Here is a 25,528-nt window from a genome sequence, read left to right on the forward strand (position 1 = left end):
GTAGGGTCAAAGAGGAACAATTTGGCCTTGAGTTTGGCTGAGGGATGGTGAGGATACAATTGGGTGTGTCTATGAAGCTGCTTTCCTGCTGTGATTGCCAAGACGCCTCAGCTCCATACCAAAAGAAATCAGTCAGAACTGTTGTTTTTGTTGTGGGATACTGACTTGAAACCTGTCAAAAGCTTTGTATGAAAAAAGGGTGAGGGGAGCCAAGAAGTGGGACCGGTCAGGAGGCAAACAAAAATGCACTACATACATAAAAGCTGCTGGATCTGATGTGAACCACTTCATGAGACTCCAAAGGGCTAGGGAGAGACTTTCAACCTTTAAAAGCTCTACGGTTGTTATATTTCAGCATGTTATAAATAGAGGTCTACCTAGATAGTTAGATCCTTGTGGCTCATCTTTTCCCTTAATTCATATCACTTATAGATACCTTGGAGCTTGTCTATACAAAAAGCCCAAACCACAACATTAGGAAAACAATGCATATTAAAATAACAGGAATTTACTTTATTGTATAGAACACTGTGTTGTATTATTGCTTGTGCTGCTCCCAGTTGATACATGGTGATGAGGCTTTCTCTCCTTGCCCCATTACTGGTACCTCGAGATAGGGCAGTAACACTCAGAACCTCATGGCCTAAGGCTCAGCTGCCTGCAGCATCTTCTTCCCTTCCTTTTCATTTTCCAGCTTGACTCATAGCCAGTCAAATTCTGGGATGCCAAAGCTTAAAAGTTGGCCTGGAACTTGATTTCCCCTCACCCCACTTAGTTTATTCCACCTTTTCTGGAGATCTAAGTGGGAAGTCCTGGTGGATACTCATGGACTCCCTAAGCATGCTCTGCAGAGATGTTCACTATAGGGTGGTAGGAGTTGAACCTGCTCAGCATCAGGCGCTGAGATTTTCAGGGGTGTACAGACAGTGGCACTAAATCAGCTGCTATCTACATGCTTTCTTTCATGTAAAATTAGGCACAGTGTAGAGGTGGGTTGGGAGTACAAATACATTCCTGCTTGCTATGGAAATGAGCTGCAAGTGAGAAGAAAGCATTCCTTCATGAGTGTCCTGCCTGGGCTCCAGAAGTCACTGTTGTCAGATATCTGGGGACCCTAGAAGTGTAAATGTGCTCAGAAGACAAATAGAGAAATTCAGTGGAAGATGGTCTGTGAGAGCCTGAAGTGGAAATCCATGGAGTCAACTGGCATGGCTGTGGCAGCAGGAGAGCAAGCTGGAAAAGGGCAGGCTGTGTTTGCATGGTTCTTTCCTCAGTGTTGGTTGAGGGCTGTTTGTGATGGCCCTTCCACTGCTGCCCAGTAAAAGCAGGTCTGGAACAAAAGTGGAGTCTCACTTGGGTAAACCTTCTGAAGACAGAATTTGAAGATAAATTATGTTTTCTTTGCTTCTTTCTTGTCTGCGGAAGGAATAAGGGAAAGACAGATGATGCCCTGGGTGGCAAAGTACATCATCCCCTAAACAACCCACGTGCTTAAACGCGCTGGAAACTAAATTTAACAACTCTCTCATCATTGTCAATTTTTCAATGAGATCAAATTATTTGAAAGAACAGAGATTTGGAGAATTTCTTTAGGCTGACCGCAACTGCATGGATGTCTGAAAATTGTGTTAGTGGTTGCATTAGTTACTTTGTCTGTTACTTTTTCTGTTAAAGCTGTGGTTTCTACTGTAACTTCTGGGTGTATATTTGCCTGTGTGAACTTCCTAACTTCTAGAGACAACTTCTTCCTGTCCTGTGCTGTGTTGCACTCACTTTCTGGCCAGGCCAGGTCCTGTCAGGTCCCCAACTGTACTTCTGGTGATGAATGGCAACAAGAGGGCTTTGCTGCCATGAAGGAAAGCTGCTCTGATCTGTGGGGCCTGTGCTTGACACACCGTACCTGTGCATGTTTTCAGCATCTTCAATGGTCTCAGGCAGAGTTTTTCCCTTCGTTTCAGGTAGGAGCAAGACCAAGCCACCACCAACAAAAGCAATCCCAGCTGCAGAGAGACAGCAAGAAACAGGCTCACAAGGGCAATGCAAGGGTCAGGCCTCAGCTTAATTCCAAATTTCCAGTTAATTCTAACTGAGACACAGCTGATGATTGAATAGAGCCTTCTCAAAACGGTTGTAACATTTGGATCTTTGTCTACCTGATTCTCATTTTTCAGGGTGACCGCAGACATCTCTGAGGGGCATAGGAGGCCTGGGACACTGGCCTGGTCCATAGGACCCAAGCAGTCTGTCTCCCTTGCCTTGTGCATGCAGTGTAAAGGAAACAGGTTCTGGCTCTACTTGTTCTGCTGGGATGTGATGGGGGGGACATTACCTAGTTGCCACCCCTATTTTGGGCTATAATAAGGACATGAAAGAAAGGGTGCTACCAGCCAATCCAGCCCATTTTGCTTTCTGTTTAGCTTTGGACTCTGTAATGACCATGCGCAGGACAGAAGGTGCAGCTGGGCACATCAGAATGAATATGTGAAGGAGCATCCATTTCTTCAGGACAGTAACCTTAGCGTTATGTTCATCCCAAACAACAGTGGGATCACTGAGGGACTAGGCCCCTGAGATGTATGCAAGCAGTGCAGGGAGAAGAGAGGCCAGCCTGTGCTGACCTCCAGCCCCTTGACTACACTGCAGATGTGTAGCACTGAACCCAAAGACCTTCTTATCATGGGAAGGTGGGAGAGCTGCCCCCAAAATATGAGATTCCTTTTGTTGAAAGGATTAAGGGACTGTCTTCAGCTCAATTTACAGCAGCCAGATGGGAGAGACTTAACAAGCTAGATCTGATATGCATCTTGTATGCACATAAGCATATGTACATTTCTCTCAGCATCTTATTTTTTTTTTTTAACAGGGGGAAATGGGTCACCAAAATCACCTGCCCAGGGAGGTGGTGTAGTCGCCATCCCTGGCAGTGTTCAAGAGGCGTCTGCATGAGGAGCTACGAGATATGGTTTAGTGGTTTGCTGTAGGTAATGGGAGGACAGTTGAACTAGATGATCTTGTAGGTCCTTTCCAACATTGTGATTCTATGATTCTGTGGTCACTCATCTAGGCTGAGGCAAACTAACCACCTCTTAGCTCTCTTACCAAAGACAACCAGAGGCAGCTCATGCCAGAGCTCTGCCAGTCTATACACAATGAAGGGGGTCATGATCCCACCGATGTCACACATGGATGAGCAGATCAGCACTCCTAGGTTTCTGGAAAGGATACAGACATAGGCCCATGTGAGGGGCTCTGCTTAGGGGTACCCCATACAGTGCTGTGCAACCCTCCTGCTGCTACCCATGGCTGGAGTAGGGTGGAAGAGAGGGGCCAGTACCCTGCTGAGGGGGTCGCAGCTGATGGTCAGAGGAACAAGCTGTGGGGACAACAAGACAGTAACAAGGCAGGGGCTGAGAAAGGCCTTATTAAAGTGAACATAGGAAAGCACAGGTTGTGTGTTCTCCTGTGAGGAATACTGTGATAAAAAAATGGGTGAAGAGGGAGAAGATGGTAAGGTAAGGCATTAAAGCCAGTCTTATCTTGGGATAGGGGTATTAATGAGCATTTGAATCCAGGTTCACCAAACTGCCCTGAAAGAGGGATATCTGAAAAAGTTTCTTACATATCCCATTAGGGAGTCCTGCCTTAGTGCTGGGCTTAGAAAAGCAGCACTGTATTTCCTCCTCACAGGGAATCTTCACTGCTGCTCTTCACAGTGATGGAAACAGCTTACTGGTGGGCTGTCAATTTTAAATGACATTTCTGCTATTTGACAGGTCCTCTTTTTCTTCCATGATGGACGTTTCTGAGGTCCAAATGGTGACTCAATGATAGCCTCAGGTGGATACACAGAGATACTCACTGCTTAACTCTAACAGAAGGAGGTACACTTACCTGAGAGAAGTTGGATACAGCTCAGGATTTACCAAACAAACCATTTCATAGCACATGGTAATTCCCATTCTTCCCAGGAACACTGCGGTCATTTTAAGCCAATAAAGAGCTGGAAAGACATTGTGTATATTGAGGTTGGAATACAAAACCAGTTTTTTTTTCTGTTGTAAACACAGAACAGCACTAAAGATTTAATTCAAGAAAAGAGGAACTTTACTGTCATGTATTGTCCTGAGGTCTGAGTATGATTGTGTTGTTTCATTCTTTAAAGAATTTATAATGTGGTGGTCTTGTGATTCAAGCAAGTAACAGAGGTTTGAGGCTGTCACAGAGAGCGAACAATGATAAAAGTAAATTGGGTATTTCAGTAAATTAACCAAAGCTTGTGCAAAAATGCCATTTCCTGCATGCAATAAAACAAAGCAGTGCACAGCTGCTTTCTTGGTTGCTGAAATTTGCTAATTTGCAAAATACTCTGCACTTTTGCACAGAGACATCTGATGGCTTTCTGGTAGGCACAAGCTGGTGCCGTCACCCCTCCCTCTTGGTGTGCTCTGTGATTGCTTTCACACCTGAAGATAGAGACATCTGTGGCAAATGAATGAATATTCCAGTCCTGAAGTGGGCACCAGTCCAGGATGCTGCTGCATGCCTCGTGGGTTCTTAGATCCCAATTTGACCTCAGACTGTGGTTTCAGCTGTTTCAGCTACCAGCACATGTACAGCATGAACTCTCTCCCTCATTTACCCCACTGAGGGATGCAGTGTTTCACAGACTAACAGCTACTGATAACCACTGCTGCAGATTACCTCCAGAGCTGAGCAGACAGCCACTGCTGTACATGGCTGGCAACAATTGCAGCTGTGGGCAGCAGCCGGAAGGCTCCCATCCCAGTGCTCCTGTGGAAAAGCACATCAGTCCCCTCTGTATCCCTGCAGTCCCCAGCTGCTTGTGAAATATCTATTGTCTGAATGCTTTGTTGTTATTTTTGCCTATTATTTTTTTTCCATGACATTTTCTGTTTTCTGTCCTTGTTCTGCTGTGAACTGATAGTTGTTTGGCACTATTATTTCTATGGTTTCAGCCTAACTACACTCCATAAAAAGAAACGAAAGATGTTCCAGTCAGTGGCTCTCATGGGAGACGTTTCCTTGAGACTCCGGCCTTGGAGAGAACTCTCAGCTGAATAAAAGCCAAGTGCCTGTCACTGTGGTTGCTCAACATCCTACGCTGCAAGAAGCAGTGTATCCAGATGGTGTTTAAGTTTGTTTGTCCCTACATTCTAACTTTTTAGAAACAGAAAAGATGGGGTTTGGGGGAAGAACACCCAGAATGGTGCATCCAAATCCAAATTCTAAGCCACACAAAAATCAAAGACTTAACAGCGCATTTCTTGTGGTCTAGCACTGGCAGACTTGCCATCTAATTTGGTGCTATTTTGGAAATGTAATTGACTTCCTTCCTCAAGCTTCTCATTATCTGGTGTAAATAGTGATACTGGGCATACATAGGCTTCTGTGGAATTTGTGTTCATTGGATCACAATACTGACGTGGGTCAGGTTTGCAAAGATTCCTTTTGATTTTCCAGAACATGGAGATGTGGAGGGATTTCATTGACTGAGGAGATTTGAGTGACTCACTGTCTGGGACTAACGCCGTAACAAGGCAGGCACCACCCGTTATCACATTTGCCACAGCCCATGGGTAGCGACGGCCAATGCGATCCACTGTTAACAAGAGGATGAAGGCAGCTGGGAACTCAACAAGAGCAGAATAGAGGAAATCCAGGTAAATGTTGCCACTAGCTAGTCCCATGTGCATGATGAGCCCTTGGTAGAGGACGGAGCTTGTGAACCTATGCAGAGAACAGGCAGATGAAATCAAACTCTTTGAGAGAGAGCTTATGCAAAGGGCTCAGATTTGTAGCTGGTTTGGAGCAAAAGAGGCTTAAATCACTGTTGACATTTTAAGGAATTGAATACAAAACCTCCACATAGGTTGCAAAAGTATTCCCTTACCAACTGTACATCAAAATGAATGTGTGCTTTCTTATCTGAGGTGTCCTGACCAGGTCAAGGTATGAAGGTTTCATCTTTTCTCCATCTTCATCTTCAGATTTGAGGTTCTGGGAGCACAAATGAGAGAAGGATAAAAGATTATAGTTAGCAGGTGAGAGGATGGTGAGCACTGCAAGGAATATTTTCCCCTGGATGTTACTTTTGATTTATCAGTTATGAAAACAAAACAACTTCTCCAAAGTATTTTGGGGAAAGAAAATATGAAAATGTATGTAGACAGTTCTCAAAACTGTGCAGCCGTATGCATGAGGCTGTTGCATGTCATAAAGCGGTAGATTAAAAAATGAATGAAGATGTCTTGGAATGTTCAGTTCTGAAACTGGGTGAGTTTGCTGTGTGTTGATTGGTACTAATTAAAGGAAGAATGTTTCTTGTCTGCTGGCCATCTCTGCAAGTCTCTTTTCTCAAACAAGCTCTGTTAGAGTCCTAGGCAGGCAAAGAAAAGCAATTTGTACGTTAGGGAACTGCAGTTCTTTCTGTCACCAAGCTGCTCCCAAATCTAAACCCACAGCAGTCCTAACATTGTAGCTTTGCTTGCCTCAGCTTTGCACACACTCAGCAAATGCAGTGCATTCACCTGGAAAGAGGGTGGTAGCTGCTTCTTGTTTCCCTTGGCAATGCGCTTAATAACTTCCATAGCTTTGTCATTTTGCTTCTGAGTTATTAGCCACCTGGGGGACTCGGGCAGACACCTGCAATGCATACAAGCACGACACTTAAGGGACAGGAAAAGGCAACTGTGCATGTTACAGGTTGTTCCTTGCTCCTACATGGCTTGGAATAAACTCCTGGGCAGGGGGAAGAAAATGAAAGAAAAACATAAGATCTGGTCTGATGTTTTTTCCTAAGTCCCACTGGTAGCATTATGTCTGATCTCTTCAAAGAAACTTGGACACCCAGGTGTAGTCCACTGGATTATCTTTTTGACTTAGGGGTGCTGGGAGTTATGATACTGGGAACTTAGAGACTTACCAGTAGTAGAGCAGGAAGAAGAAATTGGGCAGGGTGACAGCAAGCTGAAGCCACCTCCAGTGTGGGAGCACGTAAGCCACAGCAGTGAGGATGAGGAGTCCCACAGTGAAGGCAAGCTGGTAGACAATGCCCACTGTTCTCCGGAAGCTTAAGCCAACAAATTCTGCAGCTACAAAGATAATATGATGTGAGGCAGAAGGAAAACAATGGGAAAAGGTAGCTGCTGAATGACATGGAGCCCCTATGGCATCATGTGAAGACATGGGTTTAGCTGGGGAAGCAGAACTGGCCTGGGGTACAGGCTGCAGCCTCGGTTCAAGAAACAACTGGTGCCACTTCTCTGTCTGTCTACAAGATGCAGCTTGCTCTGCTTGGAGGCAACAGGCAATGTGGCTGCAGCTGGGGCTGACCATGTGGCATGACTCAGCTTTTCAGGAGAAGTCTCCATTGGTCAGCTAGGGACTTGGCCCCTCTACCAGGAGTGTCAGGCCTCACCCAAAACAAGGGCAAATACAGCTTTCTGTCTCCTGCTCCATCTAACCAAGGACTAGTTTGCAATACCAGCAGCATCTGCTGGCTTCTGCCTCCCACCTGATTGGATGACAGGGCCTCTCCTGCTGAGACACAGCACAAGGTTTGTGAAACACGGATGTTATTGCTTGCAGTGCTGCTTGCTGCCTTTCCTAGAAAAGCATGAGGTGTCTTTACAGCATTTTCAGTTCTTGACCCTAGACTTTGTCCTCCTGTTTGGCATGTCACTTCAGATACAAATGCTCCCTAGTGTCTAGAACTGCCTCCTAATTGTTCTATGTATGTGTACAAGTTGGTGCAAGCTTTCCAGGAATCTAAATGTTGATTTGAGAACAAAGTCTGTAGGCCTACAAATGCTGAAGACAGGAAGCTCACAAAAGAAAACACAGTTTGACTCATAGGCGGTTTAAAGCAACAAAGTGCAGTTGGGCAGTAAACAGCATGCTGTCCCTGTCTCCACAGATCCCTAAACACCAAAAGGCACCAGCAGTGGCCAGCCCTGCTGCTAGCCCAGGGGGTCCTGCCCGGTGAGAGGAAATACAAGGTGCCGTAACTCAGGACGTATCCTGTCAGCCAGCCCCCCTTGCTGACCAGCCCCTGGATCAACCGAAAGATCACTGTCCACGTATAGCTGGGTGCGAAGGACACGAGAACCCCTGAGACAGAATTGATGAGGACTGTGATCAAGAGGCAGAGCTTGCGGCCAAACCTGCAGAGGAAAAGAAGAAAAAAAAGAGAGGAAAAAAGACTCAGCTCGCAGCTGCACAAAACCTGACCTGAACGGCAAAGATTCCTCATGAGTAACCCACTGAAACCAACCCATGCGGGGCCACCAGCCTCCATAGAGGTTGAACGTGGCAGGGGGGGTTGGAGCTTGATGACCCTTGAGGTCCCTTCCAACCCAAGCCATTCCATGATTTCAGTGGTTGCTCTCTTCTTTCAGATTTTGTTCCAGTTGCTTCCTCAGATACAAGGAATGTAAAGCTTTATTAGTACCCCAAGTCCAGATCTGAATACTAAGTTTTTGATCATCTATCCTGTGGTGTGTTTAAGGAGCTGACCTCTCCAATTCAATGCCCTGGTCTTTTCCTCTCATCTACCTTCCCACCCACTGGAGCACAGACCTGTAGAGAAGAGCTGAGATGGAAGCTGTCCAGTTTGTTACCATGTTTGCTTAGCACAAACAACCACAGCAGTCTGAAAAGTGTGGTGTTAGTCTGATGATGCACACAGTGGCCAAATCCAGAAGCAATTGTTAATAGAAGGAAGAGAGACTGTATCTTCTGAGATATGGTTGGAAATGGAGGGACCACAGAAGAGACCTGAAAAGTGGGAGGAATGTAGGAGCTATGTTGTTCTGTTCCTGAGCTCTGGTGCTTTTCCCATTTGCACTGTCTGGTGACAGATACACCAAGAGTGCTTGGGAAGAAAGAAAGCATCACCTGCTTTGGCCAAGCTCCCCTGCCACTATGCTTACCTGCTGCACACACAGAGCTAAGTGGCAAACCAAAGGCTGTGAAGAGGCTGAGCATGGTCCCTGCCCCCCTTTTCTGTACTCATTCTGAGTAGGAGTCTGGATCTGCTACTCCCTTTACAGCATTTTTCATTTCAATAGAAGCTCAGGGAATTCCTTCATCTCGTCTTATCAGGTCATCGCTGAATTCTGGTTCATGACTTATTAAATGAGTTCAATGCTCTATCAAGGCCCTTCATCCCATCTTTCAAAGCTGCAATATACATATATTTTAATGTAGATCGTGTTTGATTACTGTTATCTTTACCTGTTTTCTCATCTAATTTTTACTGTCTGCTGAGCTGTTCTTGAAGGGGGTCTCGGGCATTCTTGTTATTTGTCATTCTCTGTATCACTGTGACTCACCCGCACATAGTCAGAAATAAGATTGTTTCCAAAAGAAACAAGCTTACTGGGGCACTTGAAAGGCATTTCTTCTTGAGCTGACAGAGACATCTATTCAGTTAGAAGTATGATTTATAAAAGCCATTAAATTAGTCAGTGTGCACTGACAGAAACAGCATGATAATAAATGCCAGCCAAAATAAATATCTTCTATTCTCCCCAAGAACCAGCTGATCAAATCTCTCATACTTCTTTCATGAGTCTGACGTACTGATATTTTTTGACTCTGTTTTAAAGACCAGCCCATGAGAGGTTTGTCAGACCACAAGAGATGTCCTCTCCTGTGAAGGCCATTTCCCAGAGGCCTGGCAATAAATGACAGAGGTGCAAACACTGAATCTTAACGCTGACCTTGTCAGCTGTCCAAGGAAATAGGAGTGCCCTTTCCAAGACACCAGTACTTGGAAATGTGCCTAAAGCCTGATCAAGTCAACGAGTCGGTCTGATCCCTCTGAGAGAAGTGCAGAAGTGCATTTGGGGAGAGCTGATGAAATCTCCCCTTAAGCCCTCAAAATGTTCTCAAAAGTTGCCCTGAATACAGCAGATTTCAGGCACATAATGTATAGAAGAAACAGCACTCCGTATGCACTCCTGATAGAGGATAGATGTTTCAAATTCAGGAAACACATAATTCATAGGCCTTTTTTTCCCATTCTATCTATGAAATTTTAGGCTTCTGGAGTTGTTCTTGTCCTAAGCACCTGGATATGAGATCTTGCTTTGTTTCTGAAAGCTTGCGCTGCTTTAAGACCATAGAGAACGGAAGAGGGTGTCAGTGAGTACAGCATCATAAAAATACTCAGTGTTATGACGTGTACTTGCATTATCTTAACAGCAATGATATCTGACTCTCATGTCTTATAATTTGCCTGATTATTTAGTGTTTTTAAGCAGAAAGAGCATTTCAGATATAATTTGCTGTGGGACTGTGATCCTTGGTTCTATTGTTTCCTGTAACCATACGTTGCCAAGAAATTCTTTTCCTGGTTGTTATTGCTTAGTTCATCTCTGTGTTTGAAGGGTAATTTGAAGAGTGTCTATCCCTGATAGCTGTGGGATCTGCTCATCACTGTTTCATATCCTATCATACCTAGGCTGCTACATATCTCCTCCTTTGCTCCCATAAGCTGCGCATCATTACTGAAATACCAGTTCATGTAAAAAGGATGGAGTACTTTAAAGTATACCAGAAAACTGGACAGAAAGCAAGAGTTTTGCTTTAAGGGAAAGAGAGGATAATAGCTTGCCGAATGTTTCTGATGCAAAAAGAAATCAAGATCTTTCAAAATGTGTGAAGAAAATAAAAACATGGAGGAAGGAGGAAAGTGAAAAGGGAGATTGGGCAGTATATGTTCAGCAAAGCTCAGTTTGAGTCCTCAGCATGGGAGGAAAAGGCTATCACCACCAGTGCTGGCATAAATTCGAAGAATGCAAGGAAAAAACATTTCTTCAGGATGACTCTATGGAAGGAAGCCTTTGTGGGACTGTTCATCCCCTATTAACTTCACCTCTTCCAAATTCCAATTTCAGCCTCTTTTATCATTGTACTGGGGGAAGAAAAGGACAGGAAAGCCAACTATGAAGCATAATGTTTATTTTGAGTGTAACCTGAAAAAAATATGAGCAGATATATGGCACACTGACATTTATGATGATAAAAAGGGGGTGAGATTTATACCCAACTGTGTACAGAGAGAGCTGAGAGAGGGACAAGGGAAGAGTAAGGAAGTAACTTTTTCTCCATCTGGGAAAAACATCCCTATTTTTAAGCTGATTTACAGCCATCTGGATAGTGTTAATACCAATGTGAAACAAATTTATTACAAGATGGGCAAATAGTTATCTGAGCTCATATTGCAGATTGTCACTGTTAAAGAAAACAAAATCTCTCCACTTGTAATTATGCAAATTCCACACAGAGTGATTGAGAGAGTGAACACCATGACATTTCCATGGATTCCCAGATCACAGCAGCCAAGGCCTAGGAACCATGATCCATTCCTTTTTAAGAGATATGTGGGCCTTCTGAAACAAGTTTTTGGTGCATTTATTTCCCCTTTGAGTTGTGAATGACATGCAGGAAGCAGAGGACTGGAAGAAACAGTTTATCTCACACCTGTATACACATTACATACCTATCTGCTATGTAGCCGATGATCATGGAGCCAATAAAGAACCCGACGTTCACAGATGATTGAAAGAGGTCCAGCTTCCAGGAGTCCTCACACACCAGGTTAAACTGCAAGGACAGTAACAGAAGAAGGGAACATTCAACTCAAACCATGGCTTTTCAAGGAGGGATAATGGAAGAAAGCAACTTGGAATGGAAAAGAGTGGAATGAAAAAAAACCAAACAACAAAACAACTAGGAAACAGGCTCTGAAAAATAAAATATATAATCTCTTAAAACCAACATCTGCAATACATCTCATCCAGATTTTCCCAGACCTTACAGAGAAGTTATGCCTTGGAAAATGATTACACAATGATGTAAGAATAGAATGAGAAAGGCAGAGCATCTTTGAATGGAAAAGTAAAAAAGCTCAGAGAAATGTTGCCTTCTCCTCCCCCGTATCTGCTTGAAATTTAGGGGATGCTGGGAGCATTGTTTCCTTCTCAGATGCCAAGGGCTGCTCCTAGCCATGCATTATCTCACTGCATGAAACCAGCACAATGTGGGAGGTGGTGGTGTTACACATTGCGGGGCAATTTGTGTGCAGGGACTGTGAGCAAGGATCTCCATCCATGGAGCTTTCTATGGCTGGGCTCTGCCCTCAGATGGCACTGCTGCATAGTGAGGAGTTTTCCCAGCTTTGACTGAGCAATATGGTTTGCAAGAGCTGGGAGAAGCTAGGAATGTGGCCAAATGTAGCTTTTGTAAAAGTTAAAGAGGGCTATTTGGTAAATCAATGAAAGCACTGCCTTTTTCTTTTTAAACACTATTGCGAAAATATCAATTCAAATGCTACTAGAATTCAGCCTGAAAATTTTATTTCAGCCCCTCTTTCTACCTCAGACATAGACATTGTTGGACAAACTGTTCCTTACCTCGGTCACTATGGAGGTCCCAGGGTAGTCGTAAACCCACCCATCTTGGCAGGGGCCAAGCGGGACAGAGCTCCGGTTGCCCACGAGGCTTCCAAGGGGGTCGGTGCAGCTGACACCCGTGGCGTTCCAGTCCACCTCATACCTGCTGCAACGGCTGCTGTAGGCGGCCCCATGGCTGCCCCACTCAGGGACGGTGTGGTTCAGCTGCTCCGCCAGGCTCCAGCCACAGCGCTGGCTCAGCTCTGCCACACCAGGGCTGAAGCAGCGATGCTCGGGGGTGAACCCAAAGAAGACGACACCCACGTAGACTGGAGTGAAGGCAGCAGAAAGCAAACACAGGACGAAGAGGGTTTGTTTCTGGAACCTGTCAAATTCTCCAATGTGCTCTAAAATGTCATCCAGGGTTGGCATCTTTCTCTCCTGCTGCTTATTAAAATATCGGACTGTTGCTTTTCACGGCTTTTACCTTCACTGTGATCTTATATCACAGCTGAGGTGTTTATTTTAAACCTGTAGACAAATAATTAAAGAGTGTGGTCAATTGTCAAGCCATGCATTGCAACCTTTGTTTCTCAAGAGCCTTTTCTAAACAAACTTTGGTTCACATGTTTTGATCTTTACTGCTGTTTTGTTTTGTATATAAGAGCAGTGAAGTAGGTGAGTTCTTGCCCTACACTATGGCCATTTCAAGTCACAGAATCACAGAATCATATGGGTTGGAAGGGACCTCAGGAGGTCATCTAATTCAATCCTTATGCTGAAGCAGGTTCCCTACAGTATGTTACATATGAAAGCATCTGGGAGGGTTTTGAATATCTTCAGAGAAAGAGACAATACAACCTCTCTGGGCAGCTTATTCCACAACTTTCACATTCCCAGACAGTTCTTTCTTGTTATTTACAGTCTGTCATTGTACAGCATGGGGTAGACAATAATTCCTTTTCCCAGTACCTTACAGTTAACTGAGGGCATAAACATTATGAAAGTAGTGTTATTCTCTCCCCTGTATGTATGCAACTGTAGGACCTAATTATCACAATTACCTTGGATATAGATAACAGCTTGTATGCTACTTGGGGATCCTGGAAAAGACAACTCCAAGAAGGTACAACAGAGCAGATTTCTAAGGGGTTTCAAGAGCTAAAGAACAGCACTGTATCCCACATCAGAAACAGACAAGCCACCACAAGTACAAATGGGCATTTCTTAATTGTTGGTACCCAGACCAAGTGTGCCATAGTTCACTGGTGACTGCTCCATGACCAAGAAGCAAGGAGAGGGTTAAGGGTCGGTGAGTGTCTCCAGGACACAGCACTGGCCCTCAGTGGCCTTCCCTGTCCTGCACTCCTGAGAGAGAGTAGGAGGAGGCTGTTCCAAGCTGCAGCCTCATCTGTCAAACACATTCCAGCTGTTTCATGTGGATTTATTAAAGAGCGTTAATGGGTAAATGTGTGCTTAAGGAACGGAGGCATCTTCAATCTCTTTTACTGTGTGGGATGATTTCTTTCATGTTCCCAAAATTACAGTTACATAAGGCTCTTTCATGATGTTCCCCATTTGCGTCCCCTGTAAACAATTAGCTTGTGTTAAGTAATGTAAGTTGTGATGGAGAACTGGAAGAGATTCAGGGCACTGCATCTGAGCATCGGAAGTGTGGATTTGGACAAAAACATCCGTCAGCAAACGCTTTGGCCATTTAAAGAATATTTCTGCTGGTGAATGCTCTGAAAACATGTTTTAGTTTTCCTCTTTTCTAGGCAAAATGAAACTACTTTGCAGCTTGCCTAGCCCTTCTGGGGGGAATTCCTGGGCAGGTTGGTGTCACCGAGTTAATGTCTCTCTCAGGAGCACTCAGTGACCTCTCTGAGGTTTATGAAGCACAAAACTAAATGATGAACTTTGGAGGTAAACAGAGGTGATAAGTAATGTGATATTTTATAGGGCTATTAATAACAAGTCCTGCTGAGTTGCAATGACAGTCATACCTGGAAACTGTCAAGAATCTCAAATGGGACTGCTATTTTGCAATAAACATCTTTTACAGCTAAAAAAAAAAAAGGCATAAACCTTTGACCATTTACAACTTAACTGTTCACCTATCTCTGTTTAAGTCTGTTTTACATCAGAAGCAGGGAACTGGCTATTCCCCTTGTGAATGCTTCAGGTCAGAGGGAAAGGACCTCACTGCATAAGCAGCCTTCAAACTGTACTCACAGCTGCACACGCACAGCTCCTCAGTGCATGTACCTGACACATCTGTTCTCAGGTAAAATTTGGGCCAGTGAAAACCCAGTTAATTGCAACGAAAGTGCATAAAGCACCCCATAAAGCTTTACTCCATTTTCTGATTCTGCCATGTTTAATTTGATCCTGGAGGAAGACTGATGCAGTTATTGGGTACATCTGCCAGTTTAGCTGGCAGAAGGTTGTCTCCACTTGTAAGGTATATCAGTGTTCCTTCTCTTGGAAGACCTCTAGTGGAATGTAGAAATTCTCTTTTATGGCCAGTAATCTACTGAGTAGTTTCAGATATTGCATCTGGAGGATTTTGCTACCGACATCTGAGCTGCCCTCAAATATCGTAGCAAGACTCCCTAAGACTGGTGACAGCAGCCATAGTGAAACAGAGGGGTTTTCCCTAATGAACATTGCGTGTACATCCTCCTCACATTCTGGTTCCTCAGTAACCACCTTGGAAAGCAGCTCCTGAGAAGAACAGCCATCACATCCAGCCTTGTTCCCTGGCTGAGGCACAGCTCAACCTGGTGAACTCTGTCCTCCATCCTGCTGGGCACTTCATCTGACAGCTCAGCAGGGCTCAGTGTATGTATTGGTGTCTGAGCTGATGGGACAAGGGCTTCTGATTGAGGAGATGGAGCGGGGCACACCTTGGCTACAGCACTTTCTGCTAGTCCATCCCGAGTAGTTCATCGCATCAACATGAGGGAATGGAACTTCCACTGACTCCTGTCATCTTAGCACACCAGAGTGTGTTTGTTTGATCACTTCAGGAAGTTTTGCAGATAATTTTTTTCACTTTTGAAGGGGATGGAGCAAGCATGTATGCAGTTCTCTTGGTAGATCTGAGTGCAAGTAAGTGTGCAGCATGATAGATTATCAGTATGACATCTGTACCAAGAACCTAAACAGGGCTCTATTTGGCCACCCACACTGCTTAGCTTTACCACTGCTTTCCCTTATTCTTATTAGCATGGTTCTCACAGTGCCCAGATATGTTTGGAGCAGTGACACTGGCCAAAAGCTTCAAGTGGTGTGCAGGAGGAAAAAGATCACCCTGGTTCACGATGATGCATACAGATATAAGCCATACTATGCTACATGCCTCCAGCAACAAAAAGTGGCCCTGCTCATTTTATTTGTTAGTGCAGATGCAGTACAACATCACTCAGTTTATAACATGTAACAGCAGCTGGGGAGCAAGGTAAACAAAGCTGGAGCTGTTCTGTTAGCAAAGGATATCTGAGCCTCTGGCAGAAGAACCATATTGCCCTACAGTGGCAGGTCCATGAAGCAAAGTATCAGCTGTGATAGTTTTTCTGTATGTAATCAGTAATCTCTTCAGTTTACAGCAGTGAAACATTACCATGCCTGCTTTACAAGATGTCAGCCTTCTAAAAGATATGCTCCTGTATTCCAGCCTTCCTGAACTTTAGATGTATGCTTGCGGGGCTGGGTGAAGTGGGGATGAAATAAGGCCTAAAATTCTGTTCTAAAAAATCAGATACAGTTGCAAGCCAGGTCTAATTAATCCACAATAGTAATGTATAATTATAGCATATATGCTGTCAAACAATAGCCCTGACAGTTAAAGATCTGAAAACATCTTCTCACTCCTGAAGATCAAGACTGAAGCAGAAGAATGTACCAGGTTATCATTTCAGAGAGGTTAGCCTTCGGTCTTTGTGAATGTAGGCTAAAATGACTTACTAAAGGTGCCTTAGGCAGATATTTCCACTGAGGTGCCTGCTCTAGTGTTCTCCTACAAGCCTTCTTGAATGAGCAAGCATTGCTGAGTTGAATTCCTTCTGGTTAGTCATTCTTTTATCCACATCACTTAGTTACGCTTTTGATTAGTGCTTTGCTGTATGTGTAGCTTTATTGCAACTCCATTTCCAGTAAGGACTTAAGCATTACAGGGAGCTTTACAGGTGGTGCTACATGCCAGAATCAAGTACTGATCTAAGGATCTGATCTAAGGAGGATATGCCATATTCACAGGAATATCTTTGAGAATCACTGTGTTCAAACAAGCAATGAGCTGTGTTGACACTGGGGTTCATTGCCTGTGCATTAGGGAGAAGATAGATGAGACAGGCAGAGCCACTCAGACTTCTTGGTGTGAAGGTCTTACTTCCTGTCCCCTTTCCACTGGCCAGCTCTAGCCCTTGTTGCTCCTGTACACCATGTACAGACCCAGATCACTAGTTAGGCAAAGGCTGATACTAATAATTATTAGGATAGTTTTATCTTGCAGTAGTCAACCATAGGGGCTTAGTGGGGGGCTGAGGAGGGGCAGAGTCAGCACTAGGGAAGGGATCAGACCACATGGCTGGGAGCCACTGGTAAAGGGGAGTGAAGGAACAGGGTCACAGAATGACAGAATGGCTGAAGTTGAAAGAGACCCAGCCCAACTCCCTGTTCAGGCAGGTTCCCCTAGAGCACATTACCCAAGATTACATCCAGATGGGTTCTGAATATCTCCAGAGAAGAAGACACCACAACCTCTCTGAGCAACATGTGCCAGTGCTTCATCACCTGCACAGTATGGAAGATTTTCCTCATGTTCAGCCTTCCTGTGTTTCATTTTTTTTTGCCTGTTTCATCTCATCGTATTGCTGGGCACTACTGAGAAGAGTCTGGCCTCAAGCCTTCTCATTTGCCAGGCTGAATATGCCCAAATCCTTCAGACTTTCTTCATAAGAGAGATGCTCCAGACCCTTCATCATTTTACAGCTCTTTGTTAGATGTTCTTCTTGTAGTGACAAGCCCAGCTGTCACATAGCTTCAGTTTTCAGTAGGGCTTCAGCCACGTCAATGCTGAACATTCAATCTGATCTAGTCCATGCCCGTCCAGTCAACAGAGAAAGACAGGTGTATAGTAGAAGACTTCAGAGGTGACTGACAGAAGAACTGTGCACCCAGAGCTGTCAGCAGCCATATTGTTGAGGTGCTGATACATGAAGATATTTCTGCCAAATTAACTAAGGCATTAAGTGCTGAGCTCACAGTGGGGCTGTGCTGATATGCTGATTGCTGGCAGCCTGATAGCAGCACCTGGTCTGTCATGAGTCCTTTTGGGAGAAAGGTGTAGGTCAAAAGTGTGGGGGGGGAAGCAAAAACAGCAAAAAAAAGCAAATTTGGACAGTCTAGGAGTCCATAACTCACCAGTACTTTGCATCATGGGATCTCAGATATTCAGATCCAGAGGTGAGAACTAGGTATCCAAAACCCAAGAACTGACTATAGAGGGAGCCTACACACCTTTGTTTTTGGGCTAAGTTATTTGAAGAAGCACATGTTTGTTCTTAGTATTTATTTATACCTAAATAATGTATTATATAACTGAGAGAGAAAAACAGATTGTACTTTGTAGTTGGCTCACTTACTACTAACACATTTTTCTTAGATGATAATTACACTGTATTTGGCAAAAAAAAACAAAAACAAAACCAAAAAAACAACAACAAAAAAAAACCCAAAAACCTCTATCTTTGGATTCCCCATCTCTAAATCCACAAGTCACTGCATGAGCTCATTTTCTCATTTAACACTAATTACCACATGGTATTGTGCAACCCGGGAGTAGCTCTGCCTATGACAACTCAGTGCACAGTCCTCACTCTTCAACTTCTGCTGTGGCATGCAGTGTGATCTGCAGCTGGAGTTTGCCCTCTGAACACTGCATTTCTGCTTTTGCAGTTGGTGGGAGCATGACTGAGTCACTCTGCCACTGGTGTTGGGGCACAGAGGCAACAAATGGCTGGGCTGATGGATGCTCGTGCTGCACTATGCACCTCAGCAAGCTGAGCGCCTGTGCCATGGGGTCCTGCTGCTTTGTTCTGACTCACCAAGGAGACAGCAAGGTCACCCTGCAGAACACCTGGGGCATGAGCAGCTGCTCTTATCAGAGGGGGTGGAGATAACATATTTCTACAGGGAGAAAAGAGCTCTGACAAGTAACTACTGGTACAGAGTCTAAAGAGTGTGCTTCGCACTTCAGGAAAAACACACAGGTTTTGTTCAGTGGCCATCTGAGCTTTTGCAGATGCCCACTCACCTCCTCCAAGCGCTGCATTGAGAGTGAGGCTCTTTTCAGCCAGTGATGAGGCTGTACCTGGTGCTGGGGTGGGCCAGTGTGGGCTGTCTGCAGCTATCCTTGTGTTTCAGCCTAGTCTACTGTCACATCCAGCCACACAGCTGGGAAGCATGCTGGTGCTGGGCTTTGGCCTCCTGATCACCTGCCATTCATGGCTGGAAAATTACAAGCCTGGTTCCAGAGGGCTTGCATTCTAAGTCTCAGGTTTATTTCCTTTGCATATGTTAACTGCTGATACCAGCTCTAAGGGGAACAGGACTTAGCACAAGACAAGCAGTGCACACAGTACATATATTACAAAGCTAGATCCAACACAAGGGACTTCACAAACAAGTGAGGATTTAGTGGACATGTGGAGACTGCAGCATAACATAGGTTTTTTCTGGGAGAAATTTATCTTGCACCAACTCTGCTGTCAGAGGCAATGTGCTGGGTAACTGCACTCTTAGGTACACAGCAAGGACTGAGGCAGTATGTGTTTTACAGTTCTTACTCTGTACATTATTACTAGTTTAAATACAGTGACTCTTTCTCTTGTGCCAATAAGAGAGCACTTCTCTAGAGTGGGGACAGCACCTGCCCTGCTGGGGGTGGAGAAGGGGCTGCATCTCTGAGGGACAGGAGGCTGTATGGAGGAGAAGCTGGACTGCAGCGTCACAAGACAAGACTGCTCTGGAGCAAAATGCCCCAACCCCAGGAAGATGGAGAGGAACAGGGAATCATGGGAAGATGCTGCTGTTGTCCTTCAAGACTGACCGGTCCTCCTCGGAGACCCTAAACTCATCTTTTGCATTTTCAGCACCATTTATAAGTTCAGAATCTGGTTTTTAAGTATTTGTCATCACTGCGAAAAGGACAAGGATTGGAAGCATCTAGCAGCCATCCTTATGTGGATTTGTATACATATGCATAGAATGCCTCAGTTACTGCCTGTGGTGCAAGAAGCGAGACAGTGGGCAGATGTTGGTCACCATTAGACATCCCCTTCAGGGTGGTGGTAGGCGGAAAGAAATTACCCATGACCTTCAGTGAGAGTATACTGGTACCTTTGAGCATCTGTAGGCCTGGTTGTCTTCTTGAATAAACAGCTTGTGAGATACCTGAGCTTCTGAAGTGACCAGCCACGGGAAATCCCTGCTAATAAGGGAGTGAGCAGAATGAGATCATTGGAATTGGCACAGGTGCACCATAAATCCAGCACAGAGATACTGTGGGGCTGGAGTGGGTCTGCTCTTGAGGTATGAGGAACTGGATAGCTGCAGTTGGGAGGGCTCCCAGTGGAAGAGCCCCTTTCAGCAAGTGGAGCTGAGGTGCCAAGTCATGCACATTAGCTAAGTGACTGCAGAAGCTCAGACTCATAATGATAAAAACAAGGACAAAGTGCAGGAAACAGACAAAAAATGAATCACAGATTCTAATGTGTCAGCAGCAATGTGTCACCATGTGTGTAGGAAAAGTGTCTGTGCAGGGAAAATCCTGTGCTGTTGAGCTGGTGATGAGGGTTTCCCCTGGCTAATAGTGTGAACAGTACATCCTTCTTGAACATGGTGATTTCCCTAGGCTGAGGTGGTTGAACCAGCAGCACAGACAGTTTTGCAGTGCATGGGCTGTACTGTAGAAAAGTATCTTGGACTGAATGACCTCATAAAATGCGTGTTCTGACAGTCCTATTGAGCAAGACATCCATTTAATACAAGATTCCAAAGGCTTCTCTGTTATTGGGCTGCTCCCGTGGGGATGACACATAAGAGTAAATGGACTGTGACTGTACCAGGAAATTCAGAACCTCAGTTTCATTTTCATGAGTCCCTGAGAGTGGAAGTTGCTGGCAGGACAGCAAGTTATATCTGTGGGGAGCATCCAGCTTACCAGCTATTTACAGTGATATAGGTGATAAAAAGCTTTTGTATGCTTTTTCAGACCAGGTCATAGCTACATTGCAGCAGTGTCAATATTTAACTGCACCTGATCTTTGAATGCAGCAGAAGATGCTGGTATCTCAACTTTTCTACCTGATCTCTGGGTATGTCTTTACTGTGACCTGCAGCAGAATTGAACACTCTAATAATGCCAGCACTAGTTCCCAGCTTGCACAGTATACAACACTGACATTAACTGCCTTTGAGTAAACACATGCTTCTGTTGAATTATTGCACATGATATAGGGTGTATGCCAGATTTCTGCTTTTACATGAGTGTATGGGAGATCGGTAATCACAGCCTGAACCTCTGATTAATCAGCTGAGGCAAGTGTGGGGTCAGCTGTGGGAGCACAGGTGAGAGTGATGTAGCTGTGCTCCCAAAGGGGTGGAGCTCGACTCCACCTCCTCTGAGACCTCATTTAAGGGCTGACCCTCACTGAGGCAGCATCTCTTGGAGATTGCTCTCCAGTGAGGACTGCCCCAGCTTCTTTGGCTAAGGCACCACCACTGGTGAGTTTCCCTTTGCTTATTACTTCTGTACATTTGTTACCATCTTTGTTACCATCTGTATATTAACAACCAATACACGAGTCTCATTGCCAGCCCCAGGATGACAGATGATATCCAAGCCAGTAGACCATGAGGAATTCAATACTTTCTGGACAAACCATGCAAGTTTATACATGTGGCTTAAGTCAGTGAGAAATGTTTTCTTGAATTCTACAGACACAAGAAATAGTGGATAGAAATACATCTGTCAAGGAACGTGCCAGGTAGGAGACAGCATCTTCTTTAGTGAGTGTGGACAGAGTAGGGTGTGAAAAAAGATGGAGGGTATGTCCCTCCGTGCTGGTCCTTTGTGGGGATGAACCATGCTATCATCAGGTCATAAATCTAAACCCAGCTCAAATTAAATGTGACAGCTGCCCAGTGGGGAAAAATACATTTCAGCCTCCTGAACTCTGATTTTACTTAGAACATCCTGTAAGACTTGTACATGCTCTTAGTTACGGGTGACAACTGTTATGCCAGATGATAACATACAAGAACACTGCTGTGGTTATTTTGTGCTTTCCAGTTACAGAGAATTCAATAGAAGAACAATTTCCTGTTCTGTACCTGGAGCACTGTGGTGGCATCTGGTGATACAAACTCTTGTTCTCATGGCTCCCTGTAAGCTCAGAGTGTGCTGTGGTGAAGGTTTGGTGGTCCATTCCTGTTCAGCCTCTTTTTCTTCTTGTTTCTGAGGTCACAGCACCTGTGTGTATTGTTCTCATTTGAGTTTGGCACCATGTATTCTTGCTTTTTCTTCCAGCACCGCCTATAATCAAGTTCTCCTAGTCAGTGACCTTTGCTTCAGGCATCATCTTGTATCAGGACTCCACGTGCAGGACATCATCCCAGCTGACCCTTGGGAACAGCTTGTGCCATCTCTCTGGGCTGGCTGTGACTGCAGCCATCAGTGCAGCCTAACTGAATCCTCATCCTAAGGCTTGCACACACACATAGCATTCCTCTGGGAAAGGTGAGCAGTGCAGAGGAAGCAGGCTGCTGCCCACTTACATCTGCCAGGTGACCTCAGACACTGTGTCACAGGCCATGCAGCAGCAGACAGGGAGGAGCTGAATGCTTTCTGAGATGGCAGTTCCCCTGCCACATACAAGTTGTTTTTCCCCACCATCCTCATTTCCTCACAGATTGCCCCATTTGAGCCTAACCTGCTGTCCCCTGTTCTGCTGGTTTTTGCCGTTATTTGGTATCTGTGGTATGGTAGCCTCTGTGCTTTGTGTCTGGGTCAGCAACTCCTTTGAGCTGCTATCTCCCTACTGAAATACTAGCAGCCCTATGGGCCCAGCATGGATTGGTGCTGTATGCAGCTGGGTATTTGGAAGTTGTCAGAGTGGCTAGGATGGTGCCAGAAGCTATGCTGATGATGCCTATGTGGAGATGACATGGCAACACTGCTGTTTTACGTATTAAACAAAACCAAAGTTGACCTCTTTTACTTCACTTCAGCTATGGGAAGAAAAAATAGCATATGAACTAAAAATACTGTATGAAATAATCCTCTAAATAATCTTTTAATGAAGCTCATCTCTGGATGAGCCTCCTCAATCTCAGTGTCAAGGATCTGACAGTTAGTCCAGTAACAGCCTGTTTGCTGAAGCTGGTCCATGCCATCTCCTCAGCTCAGTATACAGGCATAAAAAGTGGGTCCAAAATGCCCCACATACTTTTAGGTATGTCTCTAGGTACACAGCAGCTGTTGGTGCTGCCTCAAAGGAGCCCCCTCCCTGCTTCCCCACTCCACTGGGAGTGGTCAGCATGGAACTAGGCTACTTACCACCCCTTGTTTGGACTTGGTAGTTTCCCCTATCACTTGGTTGCCCCAGACTCACACTGCATAGTTTTGTCTCCCAAAGACAGGTGACAGACTTTGCACCCAGTAAGTGTAATAACATTTCAAAGCAAATAAGCATTAAAGCAACTGAAAGTAATTACAATACCCTGTGATAGATTCATACGTACAAAAAATGCTCATTTTGAGTAGTGTGCTATGTGATGGAGCATGAACAGTGAGGGTGTATGCCCAGTTAAGCAGTCAGATGGAAGTGGCGTTGTCCTTCCTATTAATAAAGCATGCTCATCAAATAGAAGGTGAGAACCCAGACGTTCAGAATTCCTTCTTGTTAGTATTGTGAAGTGAGAACAAAGGACACAATGTTACAGCAGAGATAAACTACAAAAGCAGTCAACTATAAATAGACTGTTAGCACTGTGAGCTTCCAAAAACAACAACACGGAGATTAGAGGAAGGCGTTGAAGAATTATGGGTTCACATCCAAAAACCAACAACCAAACAAACCAACCAACCTTATCTCTAGAAATACCCTTGCTTGTTGCACTGTATGGAGTAGCCCTCAACTCTTGTGACCAAAAACCTCAGTTTTTTAAAGTTATTAGCAAGGGTTCTGACAAGCATACTCTGAAAATATAGCATACTTACCTGAACAGGTAGTGCAGCCTTTCTACTGGTCTCCAGTTCTTAGAGAGATGCAGGTGTTTGCTGTTTTCTGAATAGCATTAAAGTCAGTGAGGCACAAACCCTCCCTATCAGAGATGTATCTGAATGCCTAGCACCTCATGCTCTCCAGAAGATGACAGGTGTAGCATACAGCTGTTGTGGTGCAGCCAGCCATCCAGACCTTGGAGTGTACTGTTACTCAGCAGCCCTTGGTACCTGAACTCCCACTCTCTGCACTGAGTCAGCGGGATGTGAGGATGGTCTTTGGCTGTAAGGCAGAGGATGTCTTCCTGCTCTGCTCTAACCTTTTTGCTTATACATGCTCAAAATAAATTTAAATGTGGTCCATAAACGTGGACTGTCTCAGTTGGTGATCACTGCTCTCTCCCTCTCCTGTGTGTACCTCTTTGCTCCTCTTTTGCCTTTCCCTTCATGCTTTGCTTTTGCTTTCTCACTTGGGCTTTCCCATTTCTCTGTGTCCCTATCTTTCTCTGCTATTTCAGCTGCTGTGCTAGTCATGAGTACAAATCCCCCTGGTTGTTGTGCTACATTTATGTCTATTTGTTCTTGGAACCAGATAGTAAAAATAGTCTAAAAGCCATGGAAATAGTAAGGGAGAGGAGTACAGTGTATCATGCATTGCTTTCATGGATTGCCAAAAGGTGGAAACCCTGTTGCTTGATATTGACTTTTCCCATGTCTCGAAGCTATCCTGCAGCTAACTAAGTTGATCTTTGAGGCCTGGGAAAGGACATGCTCTACTGAGTAGAGCTGTACCTCTTGGAAAAAGAATCTGAAAAAAAATAATAATGGAGAGAGAAAAGATGAAGTGGGTGGGGAAAAAAAAGAAAACTTGATAAAAGCGTAAGGAAAAAAAGACAAAAAAACCCAACCAAACCCAAAGCAGACAAAAGGGCTGTCAGAGAAAATGCTGCATGTAATTTAGTATCCTGACTTGGACTGTAATTGTACATGTGGGGGAGAGGGGGTTGTAAACTTCTATAAATGCCCTCCAAAGGAGGTCTCAGTCTCATTCTGATCTCAAGGAATCCACAATTTTATCTCCAAGACTGAAGTCTTGTATTTTTTCCATCCTGGTTTCTTAATGAGATGTATGAACAAGATGTTACTGAGAGCTCTATGAACATGCACTATTAATGGGGCTGTGGTTAAGGTTCTTCACTTCAGCATGGAAGAGCAATGATTTCAGCACAGGACCACTACAGCTGGCTCTCAGAGGTGGAGGTGAAGTGACTGGAGAGGAATTAAGAAGGGCCCTGCCATCTTCAGCTTTGAACTGAGCTTTGCCATTAAGATGTTCTCATTGTAATTTGCGCTACTTCTAGCAAGTTCATCACCGTGGACTCTGCTGTGAAGCCACTCGGTGGTGGAGGTACGGACAATGCTGCAGTCCAGTAGAAGGGCTGCCCCTTTTCCTGGCATGGAGGGCTGAAAAAAAGACTAGTGTGGGCAGTCTTCTGGCCCTAGGATGTGGTGGTACTGACTGGTTTACACTCCTGTTGCTTAGGGCTACCTCACCTATAGAAGATTTGTATGGGAGACAAACATCTGGGGGCACAAAGAAGCATCATCAAGTTGCATAATGGGCAGTGTGGATGATGGCTGCCCAAGCTCACTCCAAGGCCCTCTTTTATTTGGCATGTCTATAGGACATGCTTTTCTGTATAATTTAATCACAGAAGTAATGCTATAATCTGTGATTGTGTCCTAAGGTGTCTGCAGGTTCACTGATGTCACTGATACACTGCTTACATTGTCCCAGAGGATATCAAGGTTTTTAAGT

General features: G+C 44.7%; 1 protein-coding gene across 1 annotated transcript; it reads right to left on the reverse strand.

Moving 5' to 3' along the window:
- Positions 1 to 494: 494 nt before the first annotated feature.
- LOC140249828 (solute carrier family 22 member 2-like) lies at positions 495 to 24,165 on the reverse strand. The gene is made up of 12 exons (XM_072332000.1): positions 23,707 to 24,165; positions 12,441 to 12,950; positions 11,528 to 11,631; positions 8,029 to 8,183; positions 6,944 to 7,112; positions 6,549 to 6,663; positions 5,912 to 6,018; positions 5,534 to 5,748; positions 3,892 to 4,000; positions 3,100 to 3,212; positions 1,901 to 2,000; positions 495 to 1,416 (listed from the first exon to the last, which is right to left on the reverse strand). The coding sequence occupies exons 2-12, from the start codon at positions 12,849 to 12,851 to the stop codon at positions 1,350 to 1,352; spliced, it is 1,665 nt and encodes a 554-aa protein (XP_072188101.1). The 5' UTR covers positions 12,852 to 12,950; positions 23,707 to 24,165; the 3' UTR covers positions 495 to 1,349.
- Positions 24,166 to 25,528: the final 1,363 nt, after the last annotated feature.

This window comes from Excalfactoria chinensis, chromosome 3 (assembly GCF_039878825.1).
Source record: "Excalfactoria chinensis isolate bCotChi1 chromosome 3, bCotChi1.hap2, whole genome shotgun sequence".
Taxonomy (NCBI): domain Eukaryota; kingdom Metazoa; phylum Chordata; class Aves; order Galliformes; family Phasianidae; genus Excalfactoria; species Excalfactoria chinensis.

Coding starts and splice junctions, on each gene's coding strand:
- LOC140249828 (XM_072332000.1), bottom strand. CDS start 12,851: ATGCCAACCCTGGATGACATTTTAGAGCACATTGGAGAATTTGACAGG. Junction 7,113..8,028: donor GCTGACAGGATACGTCCTGA/GTTACGGCACCT, acceptor TTATCTTTGTAG/CTGCAGAATTTGTTGGCTTA. Junction 5,749..5,911: donor TTCATTTTGATGTACAGTTG/GTAAGGGAATAC, acceptor TTCTCTGCATAG/GTTCACAAGCTCCGTCCTCT.